The sequence below is a fragment of the Malaclemys terrapin genome, chromosome 13 (genome assembly GCF_027887155.1).
Source record: "Malaclemys terrapin pileata isolate rMalTer1 chromosome 13, rMalTer1.hap1, whole genome shotgun sequence".
Lineage (NCBI taxonomy): Eukaryota > Metazoa > Chordata > Testudines > Emydidae > Malaclemys > Malaclemys terrapin.
This window is the reverse complement of record NC_071517.1, coordinates 39,853,618-39,878,681: the sequence shown is the minus strand read 5'-3', so window position 1 is coordinate 39,878,681 and position 25,064 is coordinate 39,853,618. Positions and strand designations below refer to the sequence as shown.

Genomic DNA, 25,064 nt, shown 5'->3' with positions numbered 1-25,064 from the left:
TCCCAGGCCAGAGCTCTATCAACTAGGCAATGCTGCTTCCTTCTCAGAGGCTGATGCTGCTGTAGCAGATGTGGGAAATCCAGGCTTAGAAGAAAAGACCATGTGGAAACCAGGCTCTGATAATGGTACTGTCTGAATGCAGAGGAGGCAGGGAGAAGGGGCAGAGGGGGTGAGTGATGAGAAGCAGCACCTCGCTACCCCTTTGGCTCTCGCTCGCCTCTTATCCCATGATCCCCAAACACTTGATACCTCAGCACCCAGCTCCCGCTGCTTCCCAGCTCCACCAGCCCCAGCCATACAATCCTCAGTGTCCTCCCCAGAACCCATCACCCTGCCCCCTTAACATTTGATCCCCCAGAGACCAATGTCCTGGTGGATTCGGGGAGTGGAGGAGTTACCAGTCCCAGGGACACTCCCTCTGCAGGGGACAGTTCCAGGTCAGCGGGGGACCCCAGCTCAGGGGCTGGTGGAAGATGGGGGATGGGGAAAGGGGTCTAGAGTGAAGGTGGGGCCTGGCCCAAGGGTTCTTCTCCTCATCGCCACAGCAGGGGGATCCTGGCTGGGAGGGGAAGGGAGAGGGGGGAACTTCAGCCCGGCAGAGGGAGCGTCTGGAGGAGTTTCTCTCTCCCCCTTCCCCCACCTATAGCCCATCAGCTCAGCAGACAGGGCTGCAGCAGGGAGGAGGGGCTCATGGGGACTTTGCCACCTCTGCCTGGGGTTGCTTAGACTAGGCAGAGCCAGTGGGTCACTGACCAGCTGATGTTCGGCTGCTCCTGTATCCTCACCCCAGCCATGGACAGCTGGATCCTTGGGAGCCAAATGCCCCTGATGTGTTTGGGAAAAAGGAAATGGGTTTGTCACCAGGGCCAGCCCTAGTCAGGGCCCTGAGAGAATTTCCCTGCTGTGAGGAGGAGTCTGTAATGTCCAACAGGGCGTTTGCTCCACTTGGAGCATTTCCCACACTGAGAACATCTCAGCAGTCACTTCTCTGCGTTGATTTGCAGATGCCTGATACTCAGGGAACACGAAATGTAGCTTCCCCCGCATTCACGGTCTCTCTGTTTTGCAGTTCACGGATGTGTGAATTCGGATTGAATCTTTTCCTGCAGTCAAGCTACTCCTAGGGTCTCTCACACCTGGGTGGGTTCTCTGATGTTTAATGAGGTGCGATCACTGAATGAAACTTTTCTGACAAGCAAGGCATATATGAAGTTATGACCATGATCTTGTGGGGTGGGGGCATACTGAGATTGCTCAGTTAAGGTAAACTGCAAAGAATGGGGCAGTCAATCCTCAAAATTGGTGGATATTCCAATTCTTGGATTCACCAAGCCAGCAACAAGACAGCTTTTACAATACCTTACTGGGCTACACAGGCCAAAGCACAGCTCCCTTGAAGCAACCCAACCTGGCGCTCCCTCCAAGACAGCCCAGTTAAACATGATGGGGATTACTGAAAATCTTGTTCATTTTATAAAAAGTTCTACCAATCCTAAAGGATCATAGAATCATAGAATATCAGGGTTGGAATGCATCTCAAGAGGTCATCTAGCCCAACACCCTGCTCAAAGCAGAACCAAATCCCAACTAAATCATCCCACCCAGGGCTTTGTCAAGCCTGACCTTAAAACCCTCTAAGGAAGGAGATTCCACCACCTCCCTAGGTAACGCATTCCAGTGTTTCACCACCCTCCTAGTGAAATAGTTTTTCCTGATATCCAACCTGGACCTCCCCCACTGCAACTTGAGACCATTGCTCCTTGTTCTGTTGTCTGCCACCACTGAGAACAGCCGAGCTCCATCCTCTTTGGAACCCCCCTTCAGGTAGTTGAAGGCTGCTATCAAATCCCCCCTCATTCTTCTCTTCTGGAGACTAAACAATCCCAGTTCCCTCAGCCTCTCCTCATAAGTCATGTGCTCCAGACCCCTAATCATTTTTGTTGCCCTCCGCTGGACTCTTTCCAATTTTTCCACATCCTTCTTGTAGTGTGGAGCCCAGAACTGGACACAGTATTCCAGATGAGGCCTCACCAATGTCGAATAAAGGGGAACGATCACGTTCCTCGATCTGCTGGCAATGCCCCTACTTATACAGCCCAAAATGCCGTTAGCCTTCTTGGCAACAAGGGCACACTGTTGACTCTTATCCAGCTTCTTGTCCACTGTGACCCCTAGGTCCTTTTCTGCAGAAATGCTACCTAGCCATTCGGTCCCTAGTCTGTAGCAGTGCATGGGATTCTTCCGTCCTAAGGGCAGGACTCTGCACTTGTCCTTGTTGAACCTCATCAGGTTTCTTTTAGCCCAATCCTCTAATTTGTCTAGGTCCCTCTGTATCCTATCCCTACCCTCCAGCGTATCTACCACTCCTCCCAGTTTGCTGTCGTCTGCCAACTTGCTGAGAGTGCAGTCCACCCCATCCTCCAGATCATTAATGAAGATATTGAACAAAACCAGCCCCAGGACCGACCCTTGGGGCACTCCGCTTGAAACGGGCTGACAACTAGACATGGAGCCGTTGATCAATACCCGTTGAGTCCGATGATCTAGCCAGCTTTCTATCCACCGTATAGTCCATTCATCCAGCCCATACCTCTTTAACTTGCTGGCAAGAATACTGTGGGAGACTGTACCAAAAGCTTTGCTAAAGTCAAGAAATAACACATTCACTGCTTTCCCCTCATCCCCAGACCCAGTTATCTCCTCATAGAAGGCAATTATTTTAATCAGGCATGACTTGCCCTTGGTGAATCAATGCTGACTTTTCTGATCACTGTACTCTCCTCTAAGTGCTTCAGACTTGATTCCTTGTGGACCTGTTCCATGATTTTTCAAGGGATTGAGGTCAGGCTGACTGGCCTGTAGTTCCCCGTATCCTCCTCCTTCCCTTTTTAAAAGATGGGCACTACATTAGCCTTTTTCCAGTCATCCGGGACCTCCCCCTATTGCCATGAGTTTTCAAAGATAATGGCCAAGGGCTGTGCAATCACATCCGCCAACTCCTTTAGTACCTTTGGATGCAGCGCATCTGGCACCATGGACTTGTGCTCGTTCAGTTTTTCTAAATAGTCCCAAACCACTTCTTTCTCCACAGAGGGCTGGTCATCTTCTCCCCATACTGTGCAGCCCAGTGCAGCAGTCTGGGAACTGTCCTTTTTTGTGAAGACAGAAGCAAAAAAATCATTGAGTACATTAGCTTTTTCCACATCCTCTGTCACTAGGTTGCCTCCCTCATTCAGTAAGGGGCCCACACTTTCCTTGAGTTAGTCTTAACATCTCTTGCTAACTGCAACTCCAAGTGTGATTTGGCCTTCCTGATTTCACTCCTGCATGCCTGAGCAATATTTTTATACTCTTTCTTGGTCAATTGTCCAATCTTCCACTTCTTGTAAGCTTCTTTTTTTGCGTTTAAGATCAGCAAGGATTTCACTGTTTAGCCAAGTGCCTGCCATATTTACTATTATTTCTACACATCTGGATGTTTTTTTCCTGCAACCTCAATAAGGATTCTTAAAAATACAGCCAGCTCTTCTGGACTCCTTTCCCCGTTATGAAAAGCAACAGAGGGTGCTGTGGCACCTTTAAGTCTAACAGAAGTATTGGAGCATAAGCTTTCGTGGGTGAATGCCCACTTCATCTTGTGTCTGATGAAGTGGGCATTCACCCACGAAAGCTTATGCTCCAATACTTCTGTTAGTCTTAAAGGTGTCACAGGACCCTCTGTTGCTTTTTACAGATTCAGACTAACATGGATACCCCTCTGTTACTTTCCCCCTCATGTTATTCTCCCAGGGGATCCTGCCCATCAGTTCCCTGAGGGAGTCAAAGTCTGCTTTTCTGAAATCCGGGGTCTGTATTCTGCTGCTCTCCTTTCTTCCTTGTGTCAGGATCCTGATCTCAACCATCTCATGGTCACTGCCTCCCAGATTCCCATCCACTTTTGTCTCCCCTTCTAATTCTTCCCGGTTTGTGAGCAGCAGGTCTGGAAGAGCTCTGCCCCTAGTTGGTTCCTCCGGCACTTGCACCAGGAAATTGTCTCCTATGCTTTCCAAAAACTTCCTGGATTGTTTGTAGACCGCTGTATTGTTCTCCCAGCAGATATCAGGGTGATTAAAGTCTCCCATGAGAACCAGGGCCTGCTAGTTGCCGGAAGAAAGCCTCGTCCACCTCATCCCCCTGGACTGGTGGTCTATAGCAGTCTCTGACCACGACATCACCCTTGCTGCTCATACTTCTAAACTTAATCCAGAGACTCTCAGGTTTTTCTCCAGTTTCATACCGGAGCTCTTAGCAGTCATATTCCTCTCTTACATACAATGCAACTCCCCCACCTTTTCTGCCCTGCCTGTCCTTCCTGAACAGTTTATATCCATCCATGACAGTACTCCAGTCATGTGAGTTATCCCACCAAGTCTCTGTTATTCCAATGACATCAGAGTTCCTTGACTGTGCCAGGACTTCCAGTTCTCCCTGCTTGTTTCCCAGGCTTCTTGCATTTGTGTATAGGCACTAAAGATAACGCACTGATTGTCCCGCTTTCTAAGTCTCAGACAGGAGTCCTCCCGTCTTGCACTCTCCTGCTCGTGCTTCCTCCCAGTATCCTATTTCCCCACAAACCTCAGGTCTTTGGTCCCCTTCCCCCGGAGACTCTAGTTTAAAGGCCTCCTCACTAGGTTATCCAGCCTGCTTGCAAAGATGCTCTTCCCTCTCTTCGTTAGGTGGAGCCCATCTCTGCCTAGCACTCTTCCTTCTTGGAACACCATCCCACGGTCGAAGAATTCAAAGGCTTCTCTCCGACACCACCTGCGTAGCCATTCATTGATTTCCACAATTCGGTGGTCATTACCCAGGCCTTTCTCCTGCACAGGGAGGATGGACAAGAATACCACTTGTGCCTCAAACTCCTTTATCCTTCTTCCCAGAGCCACGCAGTCTGCAGTGATCTGCTCAAGGTCATTCTTGGCAGTATCATTGCTGCCCACGTGGAGAAGCAGGAAGGGGTAGCGATCCGAGGGCTTGATGAGTCTCGGCAGTCTCTACGTCACATCGTGAATCCTAGCTCCTGGCAAGCAGCAGACCTCTCGGTTTTCTCGGTTGGGGCAGCAGATAGATGACTCAGTCCCCCTGAGGAGGGAGTCCCTGACCACCACCACCCTCTTCCTTCTCTTGGGAGCGGTGGTTTTGAAACCCCCATCCCTAGGACAGTGCATCTCATGCCTTCCAATCGGTGGAGCCTCCTTCTGCTCCCTTCCCTCAGATATATCATCTAGTCCACTCTCCGCATTAGTACCTGTGGAGAGAACATGAAAACAGTTGTTCACCTGTATCTCCATTGCTGGTACATGGACGCTTCTCTTTCTTCTTCTGGAGGTCACATGCTGCCAAATTTCTTCACCGTCCCTCTGTCCCCTCTGGGCAGCCTGCTCCAAATCTTCAGAACGTTGTGCCCGTAGAAGCATATCCTGACGTCTGTCCAGGAAATCTTCGTTTTCTCATATGCAACACACGGTCGATACTTGTTTCTCCAGACCTCGATCCTTCTCTTCCAATATGGAGACCAGCTTGCACTTTCTCACTTCTGTCCTGTGGAAGAAAGACAAACATGGCACAACTTGTGCAGGTTACAACAACTGAACGCTCACCTTCCATAATTGCTTCCTTCTAAGAGCTTCCTCAGCTCTTGCAGCAACTCACAGAAGCCCGCAAGATGCAAGCCTCAGAGGCCTCTCCCGAGGTGAACTCCCAGGCAAACTCCCTCTGCAAGCCTCCGCTGTTCGCCGCTCAGCTGGTTCGCTGCTGACTGCCTTTTTATAACAGTCAGGCCCACTCAAGGCCCACCTGGAACAAAGCACTCCCAATTCACACTGTTCAAACAAACAAACAAATACTCAAGCACATGGTCAAACTGACAAACTGTCCCCTCAACAGACACTCAGATACTCACCCACACAGCCCCCCAATGCAACACTTAGCAAACCTCCTCTCTGACAGATCCCGCTATTAGCCTCTGCTGTTTGCCGCATTACTCACCAAGTTAATGAATACTTCAGTTCTTACCCAAATATACGTTTACAGCCAATTCTTATTAACTAAACTAAGATTTATTAAAAGAAGAAAAGAGAGTGAGAGTATTGGTTAAAAGATCATTATACATACAGACATGAATAGAGTGCTTAGATCAGTTTCACTGTAGAGATGGTGCATTAGAATTGTAAAGAGTCCTTTTCAGAATCCTTTCATGAGGTTATAGTCCATGTAAAAATGTTCGATATCAGGGCAGTCCAGATGGGACTGGAGATCTCCGTCTTATGACTCAAACTTCCTCTGAATAAAGCTTAACAAGATCGGAGAGAAAAGGATCAGGTCCCAAGAGTTTTCATACAGATTTTTGCAGCCTCTCATCAGCAGGCAGTCCTTGGGAGAACTATTGTTCACTAGGCTTTTGAAGTAACCTTCTATTTCCTAAACATCACCAGTAATTAACCACATGGATTAACATAAGGTAATTATCCATAAAGAAGTTCATAGACAGTTTACCACAAACTTTAAAGAGACATGCAATGACATTATTACACCCAAGTTTCATCTACATGTTATTATTCCCTTTTGATCTCTGAATTAACAGAATACAGCCCTAGATAGGAACTGTTTCATTCCATTGTTAACCTCAAACAAGATAAAGGCAAATATAGACTACTACTGGTATCAGAGGGGAAACCGTGTTAGTCTGGATCTGTAAAATGTGACAAAGGCCTGGTCTACACTACGACTTTAATTCGGATTTATCAGCGTTAATTCGAATTTACCCTGCAACCGTCCACACAACCACGCCATTTAATTCGAAATAAAGGGCTCATTAAATCGATTTCTGTACTCCACCCCGACGAGCGGAGTAGCGCCAAAATCGATTTTAACATTTCGAATTAGGGATAGTGTGGCCGCAATTCGATGGTATTGGCCTCCGGGAGCTATCCCACAGTGCATCATTGTGACCGCTCTGGACAGTAATCTCAACTCGGATGCACTGGCCAGGTAGACAGGAAAAGCCCCGCGAACATTTGAATTTCCTGTTTGCCCAGAGTGGAGAGCACAGGTGACCACAGATAGCTCATCAGCACAGGTAACCATGCAGGCCAATAATCGAAAAAGAGCACCAGCATGGAGCGTACGGGAGGTACTGGATCTGATCGCTATATGGGGAGAGGATTCAGTGCTAGCAGAACTTCGTTCTAAAAGACGAAATGCCAAAACTTTTGAAAAAATCTCCAAGGGCATGATGGAGAGAGGCCACAATAGGGACTCAGATCAGTGCCGCGTGAAAGTCAAGGAGCTCAGACAAGCCTATCAAAAAACAAAGGAGGCAAACGGTCGCTCTGGGTCAGAGCCGCAGACATGCCGCTTCTACGCCGAGCTGCATGCAATTCTGGGGGGGGGGGGCCGCCACCACTACCCCACCTGTGACCGTGGATTCCGGGTCGGGGATAGTCTCATCAGCTACACCTGAGGATTCTGCCGATGGGGAAGAGGAGGAGGAGGAGGAGGAGGATGAGCTTGCAGAGAGCACACAGCACTCCGTTCTCCCCAACAGCCAGGATCTTTTTCTCAGCCTGACTGAAGTACCCTCCCAACCCAGTATCCAAGACCATGACCCCATGGAAGGGACCTCAGGTGAGTTTACCTTTTAAAATATAAAACTTGTTTTAAAAGCAAACGGTTTTTAATGATTACTTTGCCCTGAGGACTTGGGATGCATTCGCGGTCAGTTCAGCTACTGGAAAAGTCTGTTAACGTGTCTGGGGATGGAGCGGAAATCCTCCAGGGACATCTCCATGAAGCTCTCCTGGAGGTACCCCAAAAGCCTTGCCACAAGGTTTCTGGGCAGTGCATCCTTATTCCGTCCTCTATGGTAGGACACTTGACCACGCCATGCTTGCAGCAAGTAATCTGGTATCATTGCCTGACAAAGCCTGGCAGCGTATGGTCCCGGAGTTTGCTGGCATTCAAGCAACATCCGTTCTTTATCTTGCTGTGTAATCCTCAGGAGAGTGATATCACTCATGGTAACCTGGTTGAAATACGGGAACTTAATTAAGGGGACAGAGGTGGCCGTTCCTACTGGGCTGTTTGCCTGTGGCTGAAAATAAATCCTTCCCTTCAGTTAGCCAAGCGCAGATGGGAAATTGGCCCTGAGCTTTTCGCGTTTGGCTAGCAGGGATCTTCCCTGTTACCAGCCACGCGGTGGGGGGAGGGGTACCGTGATCATCCCAGAGAATTCATGGCGGGAGGGGGCGGCAGGGGGGGTTAGTTTGGTCCCTGCAGGGATCTTCCCTGATACCAGCCACGCGGTGGGGGGGAGGGGTACAGCGATCATCCCAGAGAATACATGGTGGGGGGGTGTGGTTAGTTTGTTTTCTGCTGCTGCTGAATGTTAACAGAAAAACCGCAACACTCTACGGGCTTTGCTTGGTATGTGGGAAAGGAGGGCGCAGAAGCCGAAAGACAATGGCTTACCATGACCGCATGCAAGCCGAATTCTGTTGCCCGGACCTGTGATCTCTAGCAGCAAAGCCACAGGCACTCAGTATTAAGAGGCCAAATGCGACCTTGCATAGAAATCACATGTGCTATGTAATGTGAATAGTGTTGGTCACCGTGAAAGAGTATAAGCATTGTTCTGCAAAATGTATCTCTTTAAACAATTCTCTCTTTTTCCCCTCCCTACAGCAGCTGCAAATTCCTCAAGCCTCCCTCCTCCATCCCGAAGGCTATCACAGATAAGGCGTCGTAAAAAGAAGACGCGAGACAAGATGTTTGCAGAAATTATGGAATCCACCCGCAGTGACAGAGCTCATCTGAATGAGTGGAAGGAAATGGTTTCAAAGTATAGGAAAGAAGCGAGTGAACGTGAGGACAGGAGGGACGCTCGAGATGAGAGGTGGCGGCAGGAAGATCAGAGGAGGCAGGATGCAACGCTGGGGCTGCTGCGTGAACAAACAGACATGCTCCGGTGTCTGGTGGAGCTTCAGGAATGGCTGCAGGAAAACAGAGTGCCGCTACAGCCTCTGTACCCCCTCCCCCCTCCCCATGTTTCATATCCTCCTCACCCAGACGTGTAAGAACGCGGGGGGGGGGGGGGGGGGGGGAGGCTCCGTACACCTTCCCATTCCACCCCAGTGGACAGCCCAAGCAAAAGGCTGTCATTTTTTTAACCTTTTTTTAGTGTCCTTTTCCTTCCCACTTATCCTCCTCCCAAATCCAACCCGAGTTCCCTCCCTCTTTTTATAATCTATTAATAAAGAATAAATGATTTTTAAATGATAGTGCCTTTATTTGGTTTGAAAGCAAGCTGGGGGAAGAGGGAGGGTGGGTTCCTTACAGAAAATGAGTCAATAAAGGGGGCGGGTTTTCATGAAGGAGAAACAAACAGATATTTCACACTGTAGCCTGGCCAGTCATGAAACTGGTTTTCAAAGCTTCTCTGATGCACAGCGCTTCCTGGTGTGCTCTTCTAATCGCCCTGGTGTCTGGCTGCGCGCAATCAGAACCCACCCCGCCATAAAGGTCTCCCCCTTACTTTCACAGAGATTGTGGAGCACGCAGCAAGCAGAAATAACTATGGGGAGATTTCTTTGGCTGAGGTCAGAGCGAGTCAATAATGAACGCCAGCGACCTTTTAAACGGCCAAATGCACATTCTACCACCATTCTGCACTTACTTAGCCTGTAGTTAAACAGCTCCTGACTCCTGTCCAGGCTGCCTGTGTATGGCTTCATGAGCCATGGCATTAAGGGGTAGGTTGGGTCCCCAAGAATAACTACTGGCATTTCAACATCCCCAACGGTTATTTTCTGGTCCGGAAAGTAAGTCCCTTGCTGCAGCCCTTTAAACAGAGTAGTGTTCCTGAAGACGCGAGCATCATGAACCCTTCCCGCCCAGCCCGCGTTGATGTTGGTGAAACGTCCCTTGTGATCCACAAGTGCTTGCAGCACCATTGAAAAGTACCCCTTGCGGTTTATGTACTGGGTACCCTGGTGCTCCGGTGCAAAGATAGGGATATGGGTTCCATCTATCGCCCCACCACAGTTAGGGAATCCCATTGCAGCAAAGCCATCCACTATGGCCTGCACATTTCCCAGAGTCACTACCTTTCGTAGCAGCACCTGAGTGATTGCTTTGGCTACTTGCATCACAGCAGCCCCCACAGTAGATTTGCCCACTCCAAATTGATTCCCGACTGACCGGTAGCTGTCTGGCGTTGCAAGCTTCCACAGGGCTATCGCCATGCGCTTCTCAACTGTGAGGGCTGCTCTCATCTTGGTATTCTGGCGTATCAGGGCAGGGGACAGCAAGTCACAAAGTTCCATGAAAGTGCCCTTACGCATGCGAAAGTTCCGCAGCCACTGGGAATCATCCCACACCTGCAACACTATGCGGTCCCACCAGTCTGTGCTTGTTTCCCTTGCCCAGAATCGGCGCTCCATGGATAGAACCTGCCCCATTAACAACATGATCTCCAAAGCACCGGGGCCCGTGGTTTCACAGAATTCAGTGTCCATGTCCTCATCATGCTTGTCGCTGCGCTGCCGCCGCCGCTGCCTCCTCGCCTCGTTTTTCTGGTCCTGGCTCAGCATAAACTCCACGAGAACGCGTGAGGTGTTTACAATGTTCATGACTGCTGTCTTGAGCTGAGCGGGCTCCATGCTTGCCGTGGTATGTTGTCTGCAGTGTTCACCCAGGAAAAAAGGCGCGAAATGGTTGTCTGCTGTCTGTTGCTTTCATGCAGGGAGGGAGGAGGTGAGGCTGTACCCAGAACTACCTGCGACGATGTTTTTTGTCCCATCAGGCACTGGGATCTCAACACAGAATTCCAATGGGCGCGGGAGACTGCGGGAACTATGGGATAGCTATGGGATAGCTACCCACAGTGCAACGCTCCAGAAATCAAAGCTAGCCACGGTACTTGGACGCACACCGCTGAATTTATGTGCTTAGTGTGGCTGCATACATTCGACTTTATACAATCTGTTTCCCAAATTCGAATTATATGGACTATTCCCGTAGTGTAGACATACCCAAAGAGTCCTGAGGAACCTTAAAGACTAACAGAAGTATTGGAGAATGATTTCAACAGTTTCCACCCCACCATCAACCTCAGCATGGACCAATCTACAAGGAAGATCCACTTCCTAGACACCACGGTACAAATAAGTGACAGTGACGTTAACACCACTGCACCCCACCGACCTCTATGCCTACCTTCATGCCTCCAGCTTCCATCCCTGACACACCACATGATCCATCGTCTACAGCCAAGCGCTGAGCTATAACCGCATTTGCTCCAACCCCTCAGACACAGACCAACTCCTACAAGATATTCACCAAGCATTCCCAAAACTAGGATACCCGCACGAGGAAATAAAGAAACAAATCAACAGAGCCAGACGTGTACCAAGAAGCCTCCTGCTGCAGGACAAGCCCAAGAAAGAAACCAACAGAACTCCACTGGCCATCACCTACAGTCCTCATCTAAAACCTCTCCAACGCATCATCATCTACAACTCATCCTGGACAAAGATCCATCACTTTCACAGGCCTTAGGAGACAGGCCAGTCCTCGCCCACAAAACAAACCGCCAACCTTAAGCATATTCTCACCAGCAACCACACAACGCACCATGGTAACTCTAACTCAGGAACCAATCAATGCAACAAACTTCAATGCCAACTCTCCCCATATATTTATACCAGCGATACCATCACAGGACCTAACCAGATCAGCCACAACATCACCGGTTCATTCACTTGTACGTTCACCAATGTAGCATACACCATCGTGTGCCAGCAATGCCCCCCTGCTATGTACATCGGCCAAACTGGACAATCCCTACGTAAAAGAATAAATGGACACAAGTCAGATATTAGGAATGGCAATATACAAAAACCTGTAGGAGAACATTTCAACCTCCCTGGACACACAATAGCAAATTTAAAGGGGATCGTGCAGGAAAAAAACTTCAGGACCAAACGCCAAAGAGAAACTGCTGAACTTCAGTTCATTTCCAAATTTGACATAATGAGCTCAGGATTAAACAAAGACTGTGAATGGCTAGGCAACTACAAAAGCAGTTTCTCCTCCCTTGGTGTTCACACCTCAACTGCTAGAAGATGGCCTCATCCTCCCTGATTGAACAAACTCGTTATCGCTAGGCAGATTCTTGCCTGCATATTTATACCTGCCCCTAGAAATTTCCACCACATGCGTCTGACAAAGTGGTTATTCACCCACAAAAGCTTATGCTCCAATACTTCTGTTAGTCTATAAGGTGCCACAGGACTCTTTGTTGCTTTTTATAGACTACTACAGTTACCATCTTCTTCCAGGTCTTTCAAATAAGTTTACATTTCAAAGCTCAAACTTATCTAACATGGACACACTTTTTTAACATGTCTCTAAAGGTTGAACTGTTTCTATTACATGCAAGTTGCTTAACCCTTTCTCTCCCAGTGTCACAGAAGTTTAGCTCCTGTGTGGATTGCCTGATGTTTAACAAGGTGTGACCTCCGTATGAAATTTTTTCCACAGGCTAAGCACTTCTGTGGTCTCTCTCCTGTGTGGATTGCTTGATGTTTGAGAAGGTTTGACCTCTGTATGAAACTTTTCCCACAGTCCAAGCACTTGTGGGGTCTCTCTCCTGTGTGGATTGCTTTATGTTTAATAAGGTGTGCACTCTGTATGAAACTTTTCCCACAGTCCAAGCACTTGTGAGGTCTCTCTCCTGTGTGGATTGCCTGATGTTTAACAAGGTCTGACCTCCATATGAATTTTTTTCCACAGTTCAAACACTTCTGTGGTCTCTCTCCTCTGTGGAATGCCTGATGTTTAAGAAGGTCTGACCTCCATATGAAACTTTTCCCACAGTCCAAGCACTTGTGGGGTCTCTCTCCTGTGTGGATTGCTTTATGTTTAATAAGGTGTGAACTCTGTATGAAACTTTTCCCACAGTCCAAGCACTTGTGGGGTCTCTCTCCTGTGTGGATTACTTTATGTTTAATAAGGTGTGACCTCTGTATGAAACTTTTTGCACAGTCCAAGCACTTATGTGGTTTCTCTCCTGTGTGGATTGCCTGATGTTTAGTGAGGTCTGACCTCTGTATGAAACTTTTCCCACAGTCCAAGCACTTATGTGGTCTCTCTCCTGTGTGGATTGCCTGATGTTTAACAAGGTGTGACCTCTGTATGAAACTTTTTCCACAATCCAAGCACTTATGGGGTCTCTCCCCTGTCTGGATTCTCTGATGTGTAATTAATTCTGATTTCCAATTCAAACAGTTTCCACATTCAAGGCATTGATAGGGTTTCTCTCCCATGTGGCTTTTCCCATGGTTATTAAGATCTGAGCAGTTATTGAAGCTTTCCCCATGGGCCAAGTATTGAAGGGGTTTCCCTCCAGTATGGATTGTCTGATGTGTCACAAGCAGTGATCTGAAAATGAACCCTTTTCCACATTCGAGGCACTGATAGGGTTTCTCTTCCTTAGGATTTGTCTGCTGGGCTGTGGGATCCTTGTCTCCTCCCCTACATATAATAGATTCATCCACTTTCTTCCTTGGGTGGTTTTTCATTCGCCTCTCTGACTTGTGCCAATTTCCCCAGGCTTCTCCCTCTTCCAAGCACTGGGATAAACTCCCTTCAGCACTTCCCACAACGGTCCCCTGTGGTTCCACTTGCCCAGGAACTTCCTCATGATGATTCCCATTCTTCTTCTCATCCACTGTCTCATCACCTGTTGGGAGATAGAGACAATACAGACAAGAGTCATTGTGCTGGGGAGAAAGAGGAATAGCACCAAGGGAAAACCCAATATGCTAACATTGTGAAGACTGAGCAACTGGATTTTGCCTCCAGATCCCACCCAAACACTCCCAGGGATGGAAAGTTGGGAAGGAAACTCCTGCAGCTAACAGGATGGTTGGGAAGCCGTGAATGGTATCTGTTGACTACAGCCCTGGTTGAGGTGAGGAAGAACTAAGGGCTCTTACTCACAGCATATTTTTGGGATTCTCAGCTTTTTCCTTCATTCACCAGATGGTTTCTGTTTCAGTCCTCACCTGTGCGATTGCCTCTCAGGATCTCTCTTTCCTCACAGACCTGGAGATCCGGGACCCACAGTTCTTCCCCTCGTTCCAGGTGGGAGATCAGTTCAGGTTTGGGAATGGGAAATCCTGAACAGGGAGTGAAAAGAGACAAGGTCGGGGCACATGGAGGATTGGAAGATTCTCTGTCACAAAGGGCATTCTGTGAGTGGTACCTCTCCCCGTGATCTGCTGGGGGAACATGGAATCCAACAGCACGGGAACATGATCACTGAGCCCTCTTGGGAGAAGCAGACGTCTGGGGAGGTGGGGGGAATTTTTACGCCCTCACAAGGAGTTCCCAGGATCTATGTGCTGTTGGGCCTTGCTGACGCGCACACAGCTCTGGAGTTAGACCATTTCCTATTTCTAAATCTGCAGAGCCCAGAGTCTTCCCCAGGGCTGGAGCTATTCCCAAGAAGGGAAATGAAGAGGGATTTTGTGCGTCAGTAAGAAACAATACAGACAGCACAATGAATGACTTCTGCCCCCCGAATGCTGGAGGGGTAGGCATGGTTTCGCATGTCCATTAGGTTTTGATACCCGTGTCCCAATGAAAGTCCCTCTCACGTGGCAGCTGCACATTCTGGAACCCATTCCCCTCCAATCTAACTGACCAGGGAAAAACCTGACCAGAGTCAGAAATGAAGACCTCACGGCTTCTAATAACCGAGGGGACAGGAATCCCTTACCCAGCGAGGTCACCATCTCATAGTTCTCCTGCATGACGTCCCTGTAGAGGGCTCTCTGACTGGGGTCCAGCAGAGCTCCCTGACCCTGGGTAAAATACACAGCCACCTCCTCGAAGGTCACCGGCAACTGAAACAACAAGAGACCCCCACTCAGCCCCTGCTGCCCCAGCCACAATCCCACTAGTCACAGGAGAGGAAGAAAGAAAAAAAACTTCTTGTAAGCTCTGGGAGGACCAGAGTAGCAGAATCCCACCCCCTCCCTGCTCAGAGCGCCAGGAGTGTTCATGAGGCAGGGAGAAGGTGAGACTTCCTAGTCCCCCCCGCAGCAGATGGAGGAGGGCAGGGTCTTCTCATTTACCAATTACCACACACTTGCCAGCCACAGGCTGATATGGGAAGCAGAGCACTGAGCCAGGGACAGGGACAGGAATCCCAAAAGCTTCCCTTCATATTTCACAGCAGCCTCTGGCAGTGGGTTCAGGCTCCAGCACTGGGAGTCTGGAAAATGTTCCCAGCACTGCCCAGGAGGGTTATGACCTCTTTGACAAATGGTGGTATGCCCTCTCCTACTCAGTAAATCAGCAGGTTTATCACACCCTGTCTCCTCCCTGCCTCTCCCTCCCGCCGTCCAGCAGCTCCCTGAAAATCCGCTACCTGAGCTGACTCCATCACGGCCATTTCCCTTCCCTGTCCAATGGAAGATGGGACGATCTTGAGTGAAATCTGGATGGGATTCCTCAGCCTGTCGGGGGCGATTGGGAAGGTTTCAAAAGGGGCTTGAGGGCATGTTACAGCCTGATTCCCCCAGGTTCTCGTCCTGCAGAGAGATGCTCTGGACTCTTCCACACTGGAAAGAAACCCAGTTAGTTCATTAACACCCAGGCCAGGGCCCTCCCAGCAGAACTAAACCCCAAGGGGCACTTTTAAACTCTTCCCATAAGAGAGTCTCTGAGCCCAATGCTGGAAAAAGAGCAGAACCAAATGAGCCACCTTGGGGGATTCCCCCTGACATTGTCGTGTCACCCCTCTAACTCTCCCCTTCCCCCCCAAGTAGTGTGGTGTTCAGCCAAGTCAGGAACTGGCTTTTCCTCTCTCAGCTCTTCCCCTTGTTCCCAGGGGGATGCAGGGAATGGATCTGGGCAGTTCTGGGATCTGGGAACCACCCTCTCCCTTTTATTGTTCCAGTTTTCCCCTTCCAGTCTCTCCTCTGTCCCTTTTTATCCTTTTCCCTTAGGAGAACCGGCGACTGCACCATTGTCCTGGGCCTTTGCTCTCATGCCAGCAGATCAAGGAATTTGATCGTTCCCCTTTATTAGACGTTGGTGAGGCCTCATCTGGAATACTGTGTCCAGTTTTTGGTCCCAGACAAGAAGGATGTGGAAAAATTGGAAAGAGTCCAGCGAAGGGCAACAAAAATGATTACGGGCCTGGAGCACATGACTTATGAGGAGAGGCTGAGGGAAATGGGATTGTTTATTCTCCTGAAGAGAAGAATGAGGGGGGATTTGATAACTGCTTTCAACTACCTGAGGGGGGGGGGGTTCCAAAGAGGATGGAGCTCAGCTGTTCTCAGTGGTGGCAGATGACAGAACAAGGAGCAATGATCTCAAGTTGCAGTGGGGGAGGTCTAGGTTGGATATTAGGAAAAACTTTTTCTCTAGGAGGGTGGTGAAACACTGGAATGCGTTACCTAGGGAAGTGGTGTAGTCTCCTTCTTTGGAGTTTTTTAAGGCCCGGCTTGACAAAGCCCTGGCTGGGATGATTTAGTTAGGAATTAGTCCTGCTTTGAGCAGGGGGTTAGACTAGATGATCTCCTGAGATCCCTTCCAACCCTCATATTCTTTGATTCTATGATTAGGCAGCTCAGTCACTGCCACTGCTAACAGGGGTTTGAACCTGGCTGTGTCCATGGGGGCAGCAGCTCTGGGACTCGCAGACACACAGGGAGCCCCCTCCCCATGTAGGCCAAACTCACCAGCCAGTCCCTGAAAGGGGCCCTTTGTGCTGAGTCACTTTCCTGCCCAGTCCCAGCCCTTTACCCCCAGGTCTCTCCATCACCTGCAGGCTGCGGCTCGGGGGCTGGTGTGTGCAGAACCCGGGGCTGCACCAGGGGCTGGTTCCAGCCACCACAGCAAGTCCCCACCTGGGCTGGACACAGAGGGGATTTAACAAAGGTCTCTCCTCTCCTGGGTAAGAAGCAGCTTCTAGGTTTGGGCTCCCAGACCAAAATGCAGGAGGCAGCAGCTTCGGACCCAGGGAGCTCAACTCCAGAGCTCTAATATCCTGAGAAGAGACACACACCCGCCGCCTCCTCTCCCTTAGCAATAACCAAAGCCCTTTGGTGGCAACACCCGATTAACTAGCTGCCCTGGACTCTACCCCCAGCCCCCAGGGACAGCCAGTGTTAGCTAACCAGGGCACAGTATGCAGCCTGTTTGACTCATCAAGGACCCCGCCCCTCCAGCCTAGGGTGACCAGATGTCCCGGTTTTATAGGGACAGTCCTGATTTTGGGGTATTTTTCTTATATAGGCGCCTATTACCCCCACTCCCTGTCCCGATTTTTCACATTTGCTGTCTGCTCACCCTACTCCAGCCTCTGCTTGAACCAAGTCAGAAGAAAGACTTATAAGAAAACAATGAAAGGGTCATGGGAGACACACTTAAACCCTCCAGACAAGGGTGACAGGATTAAGGCAACTCCCCTAGCCTCATTTACAGAGAAGATGGGACAGGGCGGCACCTCCATTAGCATACAGACTGGAGAACAGAGATTCCAAGGCAAGAACTGCACTGAACTCTGGGACCAGAAAAACAAGGAAGCAATGCATCATGGGGGAGTCTCTGCTCCAGATGTTAATGAATCCACGCCTGCAAATTCTCAATTACTGAGAGACAATTTAGGCTCATTGATATATTTGCTTTGACAAACAACTCTCCGTATAACTTTTCATGAGTGACTTACCCAAGTATTCGGATTCTAATATCTAAACTGTATTGTTAAATGTATTCCCCTAAATTTGAGTTATTGCTAATTATGTACTTCATTATCTTTGACTTTTAAAATGAACTTTGTATTTGTGGATAATCTGAGCACTAAACCCAGATGTACACACACTCTTTTCTTAACCTGTGTGTTATGTAATTTTTTTTACAATAGCTTTAATAAATCCTTTTTTGGTATCCAAAATATTGATGCTGCCTAATTGCATTGTGAGCTCCCTGGAAGGAACACCACCCATAACCAGGAATGGTCAGTTCCTATTGTCTAGCTTGAACAAAACAACTTTGGTATATGCTCTTGAGCCATCAGTTTACACAAAAACAAATCTAGTGATCTCCCTTGGACCATTGTTGTTTCCCTACAAAACCCCCTACCCACGCTCAAGTAAGTGCTCTGATGCCTGGATCCAAAATCTGCATCAGTTCCATTGGGACTTCATCTTCTCCTGACTGATCGTGCTGGGGGCTCTGCCTGTCTCCAGCACTCCAGACCCTCAGCTACCACCATCACCTGGGAGCCCCGATCGATTAAAGCATCATGGAGTGGTGAGAACCCAGCTCTGTCTCTCTCTCGGTATAGCCTTCTGACCCTGACTTGTGTCATCAGTTACAGTTTTCTAAACCTGACTTTTATAATCAAAATTAAGTTAGATTTAATATTATAACTGTTTTGTTTGGCTCCCGTATGGTTATTACCTGGCAATAAATAACTTCCATGGTTAAGCTGGTTGCTTCACTCTCCCTCTCCCCACCCGCCCCGTCACTGCCCGTGGGTGTTTGTGGCTACCCCAGTTGTGCTGCAGCAATGCTCCTTCTCATACATAAACTAAAGATCCCTGCAGCACCCAAAAATCCTGTGGGGTTTGCTCATCAAGTGGGTTACTACCAGAACGACTGTAACGTGAAAGTGGAGACAGGGACGTGCTGAACCTGGGGCACGAGGGTGGGAACTTGGAAGTGCTGCTCAACACAGCCTGCTGAGTCCAGGGATATAAAAGGGGTCAGCTTGGGAGTGCTGATTAACCCGGTCCTGTGTGTGTGTGTGCGTGCGCGCATCTGATTCTGGGGCTGGAAGAACCCAGCCCTGGGGAACCTATGTCCTGCAGGATAGCTCCATTGGGAGGGGACTTGTAGCAGAGAGAAGTAGAGCACTCTATGAGAACACAGGTGACACAAGCAGTACATTGATAGAATTACAGAATTCCCCCCCCCCCCCGAAAAGTAACCCTAATAAATGAGTGTACACCAAAGTAATGGGCAAAACTGGTAACGGCAGGCAGAGGCTGATCCCATTGGCCCATCTACACTTACCCCCTGCCATACCCAGCAAAAACAACAAGGAGTCTGGTGGCACCTTAAAGACTAACAGATTTATTTGGGAATAAGCTTTCGTGAGTAAAAACCTCACTTCTTTGGATGCATAAATAAATCTGTTAGTCTTTAAGGTGCCACCACACTCCTTGTTGTTTTTGTATATACAGACTAACATGGCTACCCCCTGATACTTCATACCCAGCAGTGACTCTGGTTTGTCACCAGCGTGGCTGAGATCTGAATCCTGCACGTAAATCAGACCAGGGCCCTGGGCAGCCCGGGTGCCTGTGGATATTTTCCTTGTAGCTTCTGATCCCTGAGGGGTTAGTCCCCTGCTCACCCCCAAAGCTCATTTCACCAGTTCCAGGAAAAATGTTCAGTGCCTCATGCTCTCCTACCCCATGGGGCAGAGGGGCTACCATTGCTTGTATCTCTTACCATCCCTGTGACCAGTTACTGCATCGAGTGCAATTCCCTTCCTGATGCCGTGAATGAGGGATTCCACTGATTGCTCCTGTAAGGATAAGGCCTTTTCCTGTAGCCATATTGTGAGGCCTATGGCCTTTGTCTGCAGCCATATTAGGAGAGCAGGAGCCCTGAGCTAAGAAGCAGGAAGTCACATGATCACATTCCTTCTAAATTGCATTAAACCAATGCAGTATCAGGCTGTTAAAAAGGAGACCCTGTCCTAATAGCCCCCACTATCACCAGATAAAGAAACAGATCTTAAAATGGTTAAAGAAAACTGAGTTTGGTAGCATTCCAAACCACTTATCAATAGTTGTGGTTGGGAAATCCTCATTTCTTTATTAAAAAGAAGAACAGGAGTACTTGTGGCACCTTAGAGACTAACACATTTATTAGAGCATAAGCATATATGCATCCGAAGAAGTGGGCTGTAGTCCACGAAAGCTTATGCTCTAATAAATGTGTTAGTCTCTAAGGTGCCACAAGTACTCCTGTTCTTCTTTTTGCGGATACAGACTAACACGGCTGCTACTCTGAAACCTGTCATTTCTTTATTGTTTTGTCTCTATCGTCCCCACTTCCCTCTTGTTTGTCTGTATGATCTCTGTCTGGTTCTTTGATTGTTTTTGTCTGTTACATAATTGATTTTGGTAGGTGTAAACTAATTAAGGGAGTGGGGTATGGTTCGATGGAGAATTTTGTTACAATGTTAGGATTGGTTAGTAAAATTTTAGTAAAATGATTGGTTAAGGTACAGCTAAGTGCAAAATGGCATCGAATGTTACAGGATTGTACGGCCATTCTAGATATATGGATCCTTTGGAAAGGGAAGCTGTAAAAGCATGAAGCTAGTACGCCTCAAAGGGCCAGACACAACAAGGTAATAAAAGAAAAACAAAATTTATTTATGTATTTAAATCAGTCAGCACTGAACTCAAATTACAATAGTGCAATAGAAACAGGAACTGTTAACAGTATCACCCTGAGATGTGATTGTCAAGCTACTAGCAACTGTTAATATTTCCCATGATTATTTGCTATTAAGAATATGATTTCCATGGCACAATGATGTCCCTCTGCACAATGTTAATGAAGTTTAGGATGAAGAGCTCTGAGTAATATGAATAATATTTTTAAAGGAACTAATTTAAAGGGATGAGACTGCACAGACTGGATTCCCAGGGGAGTCAAACGCAGGGGACCAGGCACCCTGGCTAAGACACATTTATGAAGCGCTGGGCGGCTTTACACAGACATAGAAACTGTGAACTGGATTATTTTAAACACTAAAAGTAAGTACCTGTGACAATGATATTTTTTCGTGGGGGGGGGAGGGGGGCTGTAAATATTTCCCTGGACCAAGTCTCGTTTATCAGCTCAGTAGCATCTTATACAGGAGAGGGGCCCTGTCCAGGCTCTGCGATGCACTGGGCCTTTAAGGACACGGCCCTGGGAAATGGGAGCTGAGATCCTGGCAAGGGGGCAGGAAAAGCCCCTCTGCCCCACCCCCCTTATTTTTGCAACCACTGCAGCTGGCTCACCCCATCGGGGGGTGTTTTACCCCCCGCACCCCGGCTCCCCCCCCCTCCGCCCCCACATGCCTCTGTCCCAGCCCCAGCACGGCCCGGCCGGGCTCCCCCGCCCCGCACACACCGGGAGCTGGCGGCAGTTTTCCCGGGCCCCGGGCAGGGAATCGCAGCCAGCTCCGCTGGGAGCAGCCCGGGGGTGACGGGGCCGGTGTCTCTTACCTTCCCTGCGAGCGGGGTGAACCGACACACACAGCTCTCGCTCCCAATGCCCTACTTGGGTGTACTGAGCATGCGCACCGAACTGAGCATGCCCAGTACCCTTCGCTGTAGCCACTGCCCTCTCTCTGCCCTTACTTCTGCCTAGGATTTGCTGCCTCCTCTTTGGAGGAGTTTAAAGGATTAAGGGGGCAAATCGCAGCGGGGGTGGGGCTGTCAGGGTCTGAGCAGGAGACAGTAATTTACTGGCGGGAAGGCTCAAGCTACTGTAGCTAGCAGCAGAAGAGGGGCTGAAGGGGAAAACTCGGGGGTGGGAGCCGGGGTTAAGCCCGGGGGGGGGTGGAGACGCTGCCAGACCCTGTGCAGGGACAAAACCCCCGCTTAGGGAGGGGGAGGGGGGAACAGTGACCCCCTGGGATGAGGCACCCACTGTGCTCGCTAATCTAGGGGTGTCGGGGGTGCAGAGGAGGTTTTCTTTCTGCTCACAGGACGCTGCATGTCAGCCCCAGAGCAGAGGGCGGGTTCCTGGGACTGGGGTGTTAAAGGCACAGGTCTCCAATTCCTAGCCTATCAAAGCTTAATCACCGCAGCTCCTCTCTATCCTATACAAGTGTTGCAGGGCCAGGGCCAGGGCTGCCCGGGGCGGGGGCAAGTGGGGCAGTTTTCCACGGGGGCCCCACGAGTATGTCAAAGGCTGCCCCCGCCTCTTGTCATCCCCCAAGCCCCTGTGCTACCCCCCTGCCCAGCACCCCTCTGACTCCCTATGCCCAGTGCCACACCACCCAGAGACCCCCACAAACCCCCATGCCCAGTGCCCTCCCACAGACCACTCCCCCACCCACTCAGAATCCCCCCACAGATCCTCTCACTGCCCAGGCCCCCTAGCTGGAGACCCCCCACAGCCCTCCCACAACTGCACAGTGCCCTGTACCTCCCCGCCCAGAGCCCCCCCACAGATTCCCTCACTGCCCAGTGCCCCCCAATGCCACAACTGCACAGTGCCCCGCACAGAGCCCCCACACTTCCCAGCACCCCAACACACACTGATCTCCCCCACTACACAGCCCCTCGAACACACACAGTTCTCCCCAACCCCCACTGCACAGCACCACCCCCCAGACCCACTAGAGACCTACTCTCCCACACCCTAACCCCCAGCCACAATAGCAGGTGTGACGGCACGTATAGAAACCCTCCTGTTTTGCAACTGGGTGCGGTTTCCGTCGCTACACCCGACCCGACCCACCAGTGAAGCGACCCCACTAGGCTAGGAGCCAGAGCGGGACCTGCCTGCTGGATGCTTCCTGGGAGCCGCTCCAGGTAAGCACTGCTGGGCTCACCTGGCCCCCTGGCAGGTCCCTCTAGGGGGGACTCCCCTCAGACCCACTGGCCTCAGCCCCCACCCGAACCCGGTTCCCTCAGCCTACCACGCAGTGACTTCCCTGTGCCCCCCACCCTCAATCCACTGCCCTCAGCCCCCACCCTGACCCTGTTCCCTCTGCCTCCCCCACAATCCCTCCCCTCCCCTGATCATCTCACCCGACACACTGCCCTCAGCCCCCACCCTGACTCTGTTCCCTCAGCCTCCCCTGCAGTGTCCTCTCTGTGCCCCCCACCCTCAATCCACTGCCTTTAGCCCCCACCCTGACCCTGTTCCCTCTGCCTTCCCCACAGCCCCTCCCCTCCCCCCCGATCATCTCACCCAACTCACTGCCCTCAGCCCCCACCCTGACTCTGTTCCCTCAGCCTCCCCAGCAGTGTCCCCCTTGTGCCCTCCACCCTCAATCCACTGCCCTCAGTCCCTGCGCCTGTTCCAACAGCCTCCCCCACAGTCCTTCCCCTTCCCTCCCTCCGATCATCTCACCCTGCATGGATGTGGAAATCTGTCCCGGATTCCAGGCTGTCCGATTCCAGGCTGTCGTTAGCCCCTGAGGCAAAAGATCAACAGAGGTTTCCAAAGGGAAGTTTGCAGCCTTTGCTCAGACCCAAACATTTTCACTTAAAAAAATAAATAAATAAATACCTAAACCCATCCTGACACCCATCTGCTCTGTCCAGATTTGCTGTTATCCCTGTTGAGGCCAAAGTGGTTTGAAAAATTAAAAATCCTTGACACCATTGTGTTGCCTTCTACTGTGTTGCTCCTTAATCTGATGGACCTGCCGATAATGAATAAAGATGAATGCCCTGGGAGCAATGTGTCAGGCAGACAGTTTGTCAAGTAGGAATGTGAATGCTGAAGCCCTCACAAAATGCAGAGGCTTTTCTTAACCTGAGAACTGAAAAAGATCCAGGTACCCTGCCTGGGTTTGAAAGTGACAAGAGCCTAGCGACTGACCAGAGGAGCATCAGGTTTGAAGTGACGAGGAGGGTCTGTGTCATGAAGTCTGCGTTTCCACTGAGGACTCTTCCATTGCCAGGGTAGAGCTGGCGCAGGTCTGCCGCCCGGCACAGCAATGCTGAGAGGTGCCAGTGTAGACCCCATCCACTGCCCTCAGCCCCCACCCTGACCCTGTTCCCTCAGCCTCCCCCGCAGTCCCCCCTGTACCTCCCACCCTGAACCCACTGCCCTCAGTCCCTGCCCTACCCCAAATCTCTTCTTCAGCCTCTCCCGTCATCCCACCCCCATCGCTCCCCTTGCTGTCCCACCCCCTCAACTTCCCCCCATTCCAGTCCTGCTCCCCTCTGTCTCATCCCCTCCAGACCCTGTCCCTCTCCCCAACCCCCCGACCCTCCCCAGCCCAGCCCAGCCCCATTGTCTCCCCCGCCCCGCCCCACTCTACACAGCTTTCTACCCTGTCCCATTCATACTCCCCTCACCCCTACCCTGCTCCCCCCATCCCAGTCCTGTCCCATCCCCCTTAGCCCGCCAGACTCCCCCAGTCCCAGTCCTGTCCCCCTCAGTTCCTCCACCCTGCTTCCCCTGGTCCATCCCCACACACCCACCGACTTCCTCGACCTCCCTCCTCCCACTCCCATTGCCTGGACTCACCCCCGTCCCACTCAGGACATGCAGGAAAAAGAAGCAATGGGCTTAAATTGTAGCAAGGGAGATTTAGGTTAGACATTAGGAAAAACTTCCTAACTGTAAAGGTAGTTAAACACTGGACAAATTACCTAGAGAGGTTATGGAATAGCAGTCATTGGAGTTTTTTAAGAGGTTAGACAAACACCTGTCAAGGATGGTCTAGTGTTGTTATTATTCAGTCCTGCCTCAGTGCAGGGGTTTGACTAGGTGACCTGTTGATGTCCCTTCCAGTCCTACATTTCTGTGGTTCACACTGAATTGCCTTGTGCCACCGTCTAGTAGTAGTGGCACACAGTTCTCGGACATGCAGGTTTATAAAACTGTAGTTAATATACAGTTTAGAGCATAGCAGTTTTAAAGCTCTGCATGTTCAGACCAACTGAGCTGAAAATTGTGATCTATAGTATTGAAAACTATTAAGATGTGGGCTGAAATAAAATCAGCATGAATTGCTCAACAATATCAATGGAATCAGCATTGCACTGCTATATATTGTAAAACATTACAGTGAAATCTTGCAAGTATTACATAGCACGCCGCCTTACCCAAGTGGTAACTAAGCATAACATCTTCCTGTTTCAACATTCTTAACTTGTATCCCATAACTCCTAAAAATTGTTTTTTTTTTTCAAACACTAAATACTGCTAAGTTATGAGTTTTAACAGTTTTTTTTCTTTTAAACCAC

General features: G+C 49.8%; 2 protein-coding genes across 3 annotated transcripts in view; one reads left to right on the top strand and one right to left on the bottom strand.

The window, feature by feature from the left end:
- The window catches only part of LOC128847462 (zinc finger protein 345-like), a 430,467-nt gene that overhangs the window by 380,764 nt on the left and 24,639 nt on the right, over positions 1-25,064 (top strand). The gene's annotated exons all lie outside the window — the stretch shown is intronic.
- Positions 12,504-23,399, bottom strand: LOC128847467 (zinc finger protein 501-like). Of its 2 annotated transcripts, XM_054046905.1 has the most exons (6): positions 23,374-23,399; positions 23,215-23,278; positions 15,476-15,668; positions 14,822-14,948; positions 14,106-14,219; positions 12,504-13,780 (listed from the first exon to the last, which is right to left on the bottom strand). In XM_054046905.1, exons 1-6 carry the CDS (start codon positions 23,393-23,395, stop codon positions 12,504-12,506), a joined length of 1,797 nt encoding a protein of 598 aa, XP_053902880.1. In that variant the 5' UTR covers positions 23,396-23,399. The 2 variants fall into 2 exon arrangements, with proteins under 2 accessions (XP_053902880.1, XP_053902881.1); XM_054046906.1 differs by lacking the exons at positions 23,215-23,278; positions 23,374-23,399 and adding an exon at positions 21,354-21,396.

Bases quoted from the DNA above. Each gene is read 5' to 3' on its own strand.
- LOC128847467 (XM_054046905.1), bottom strand. From the start codon at position 23,395: ATGGGTGTCAGGATGGGTTTAG. The intron at 14,949-15,475 runs GTAGCGGATTTT...TTGTTGTTTCAG, and splicing joins CCGTGATGGAGTCAGCTCAG to TTGCCGGTGACCTTCGAGGA. The intron at 13,781-14,105 runs GTGAGGACTGAA...ATCTCCCAACAG, and splicing joins CCTGAGAGGCAATCGCACAG to GTGATGAGACAGTGGATGAG.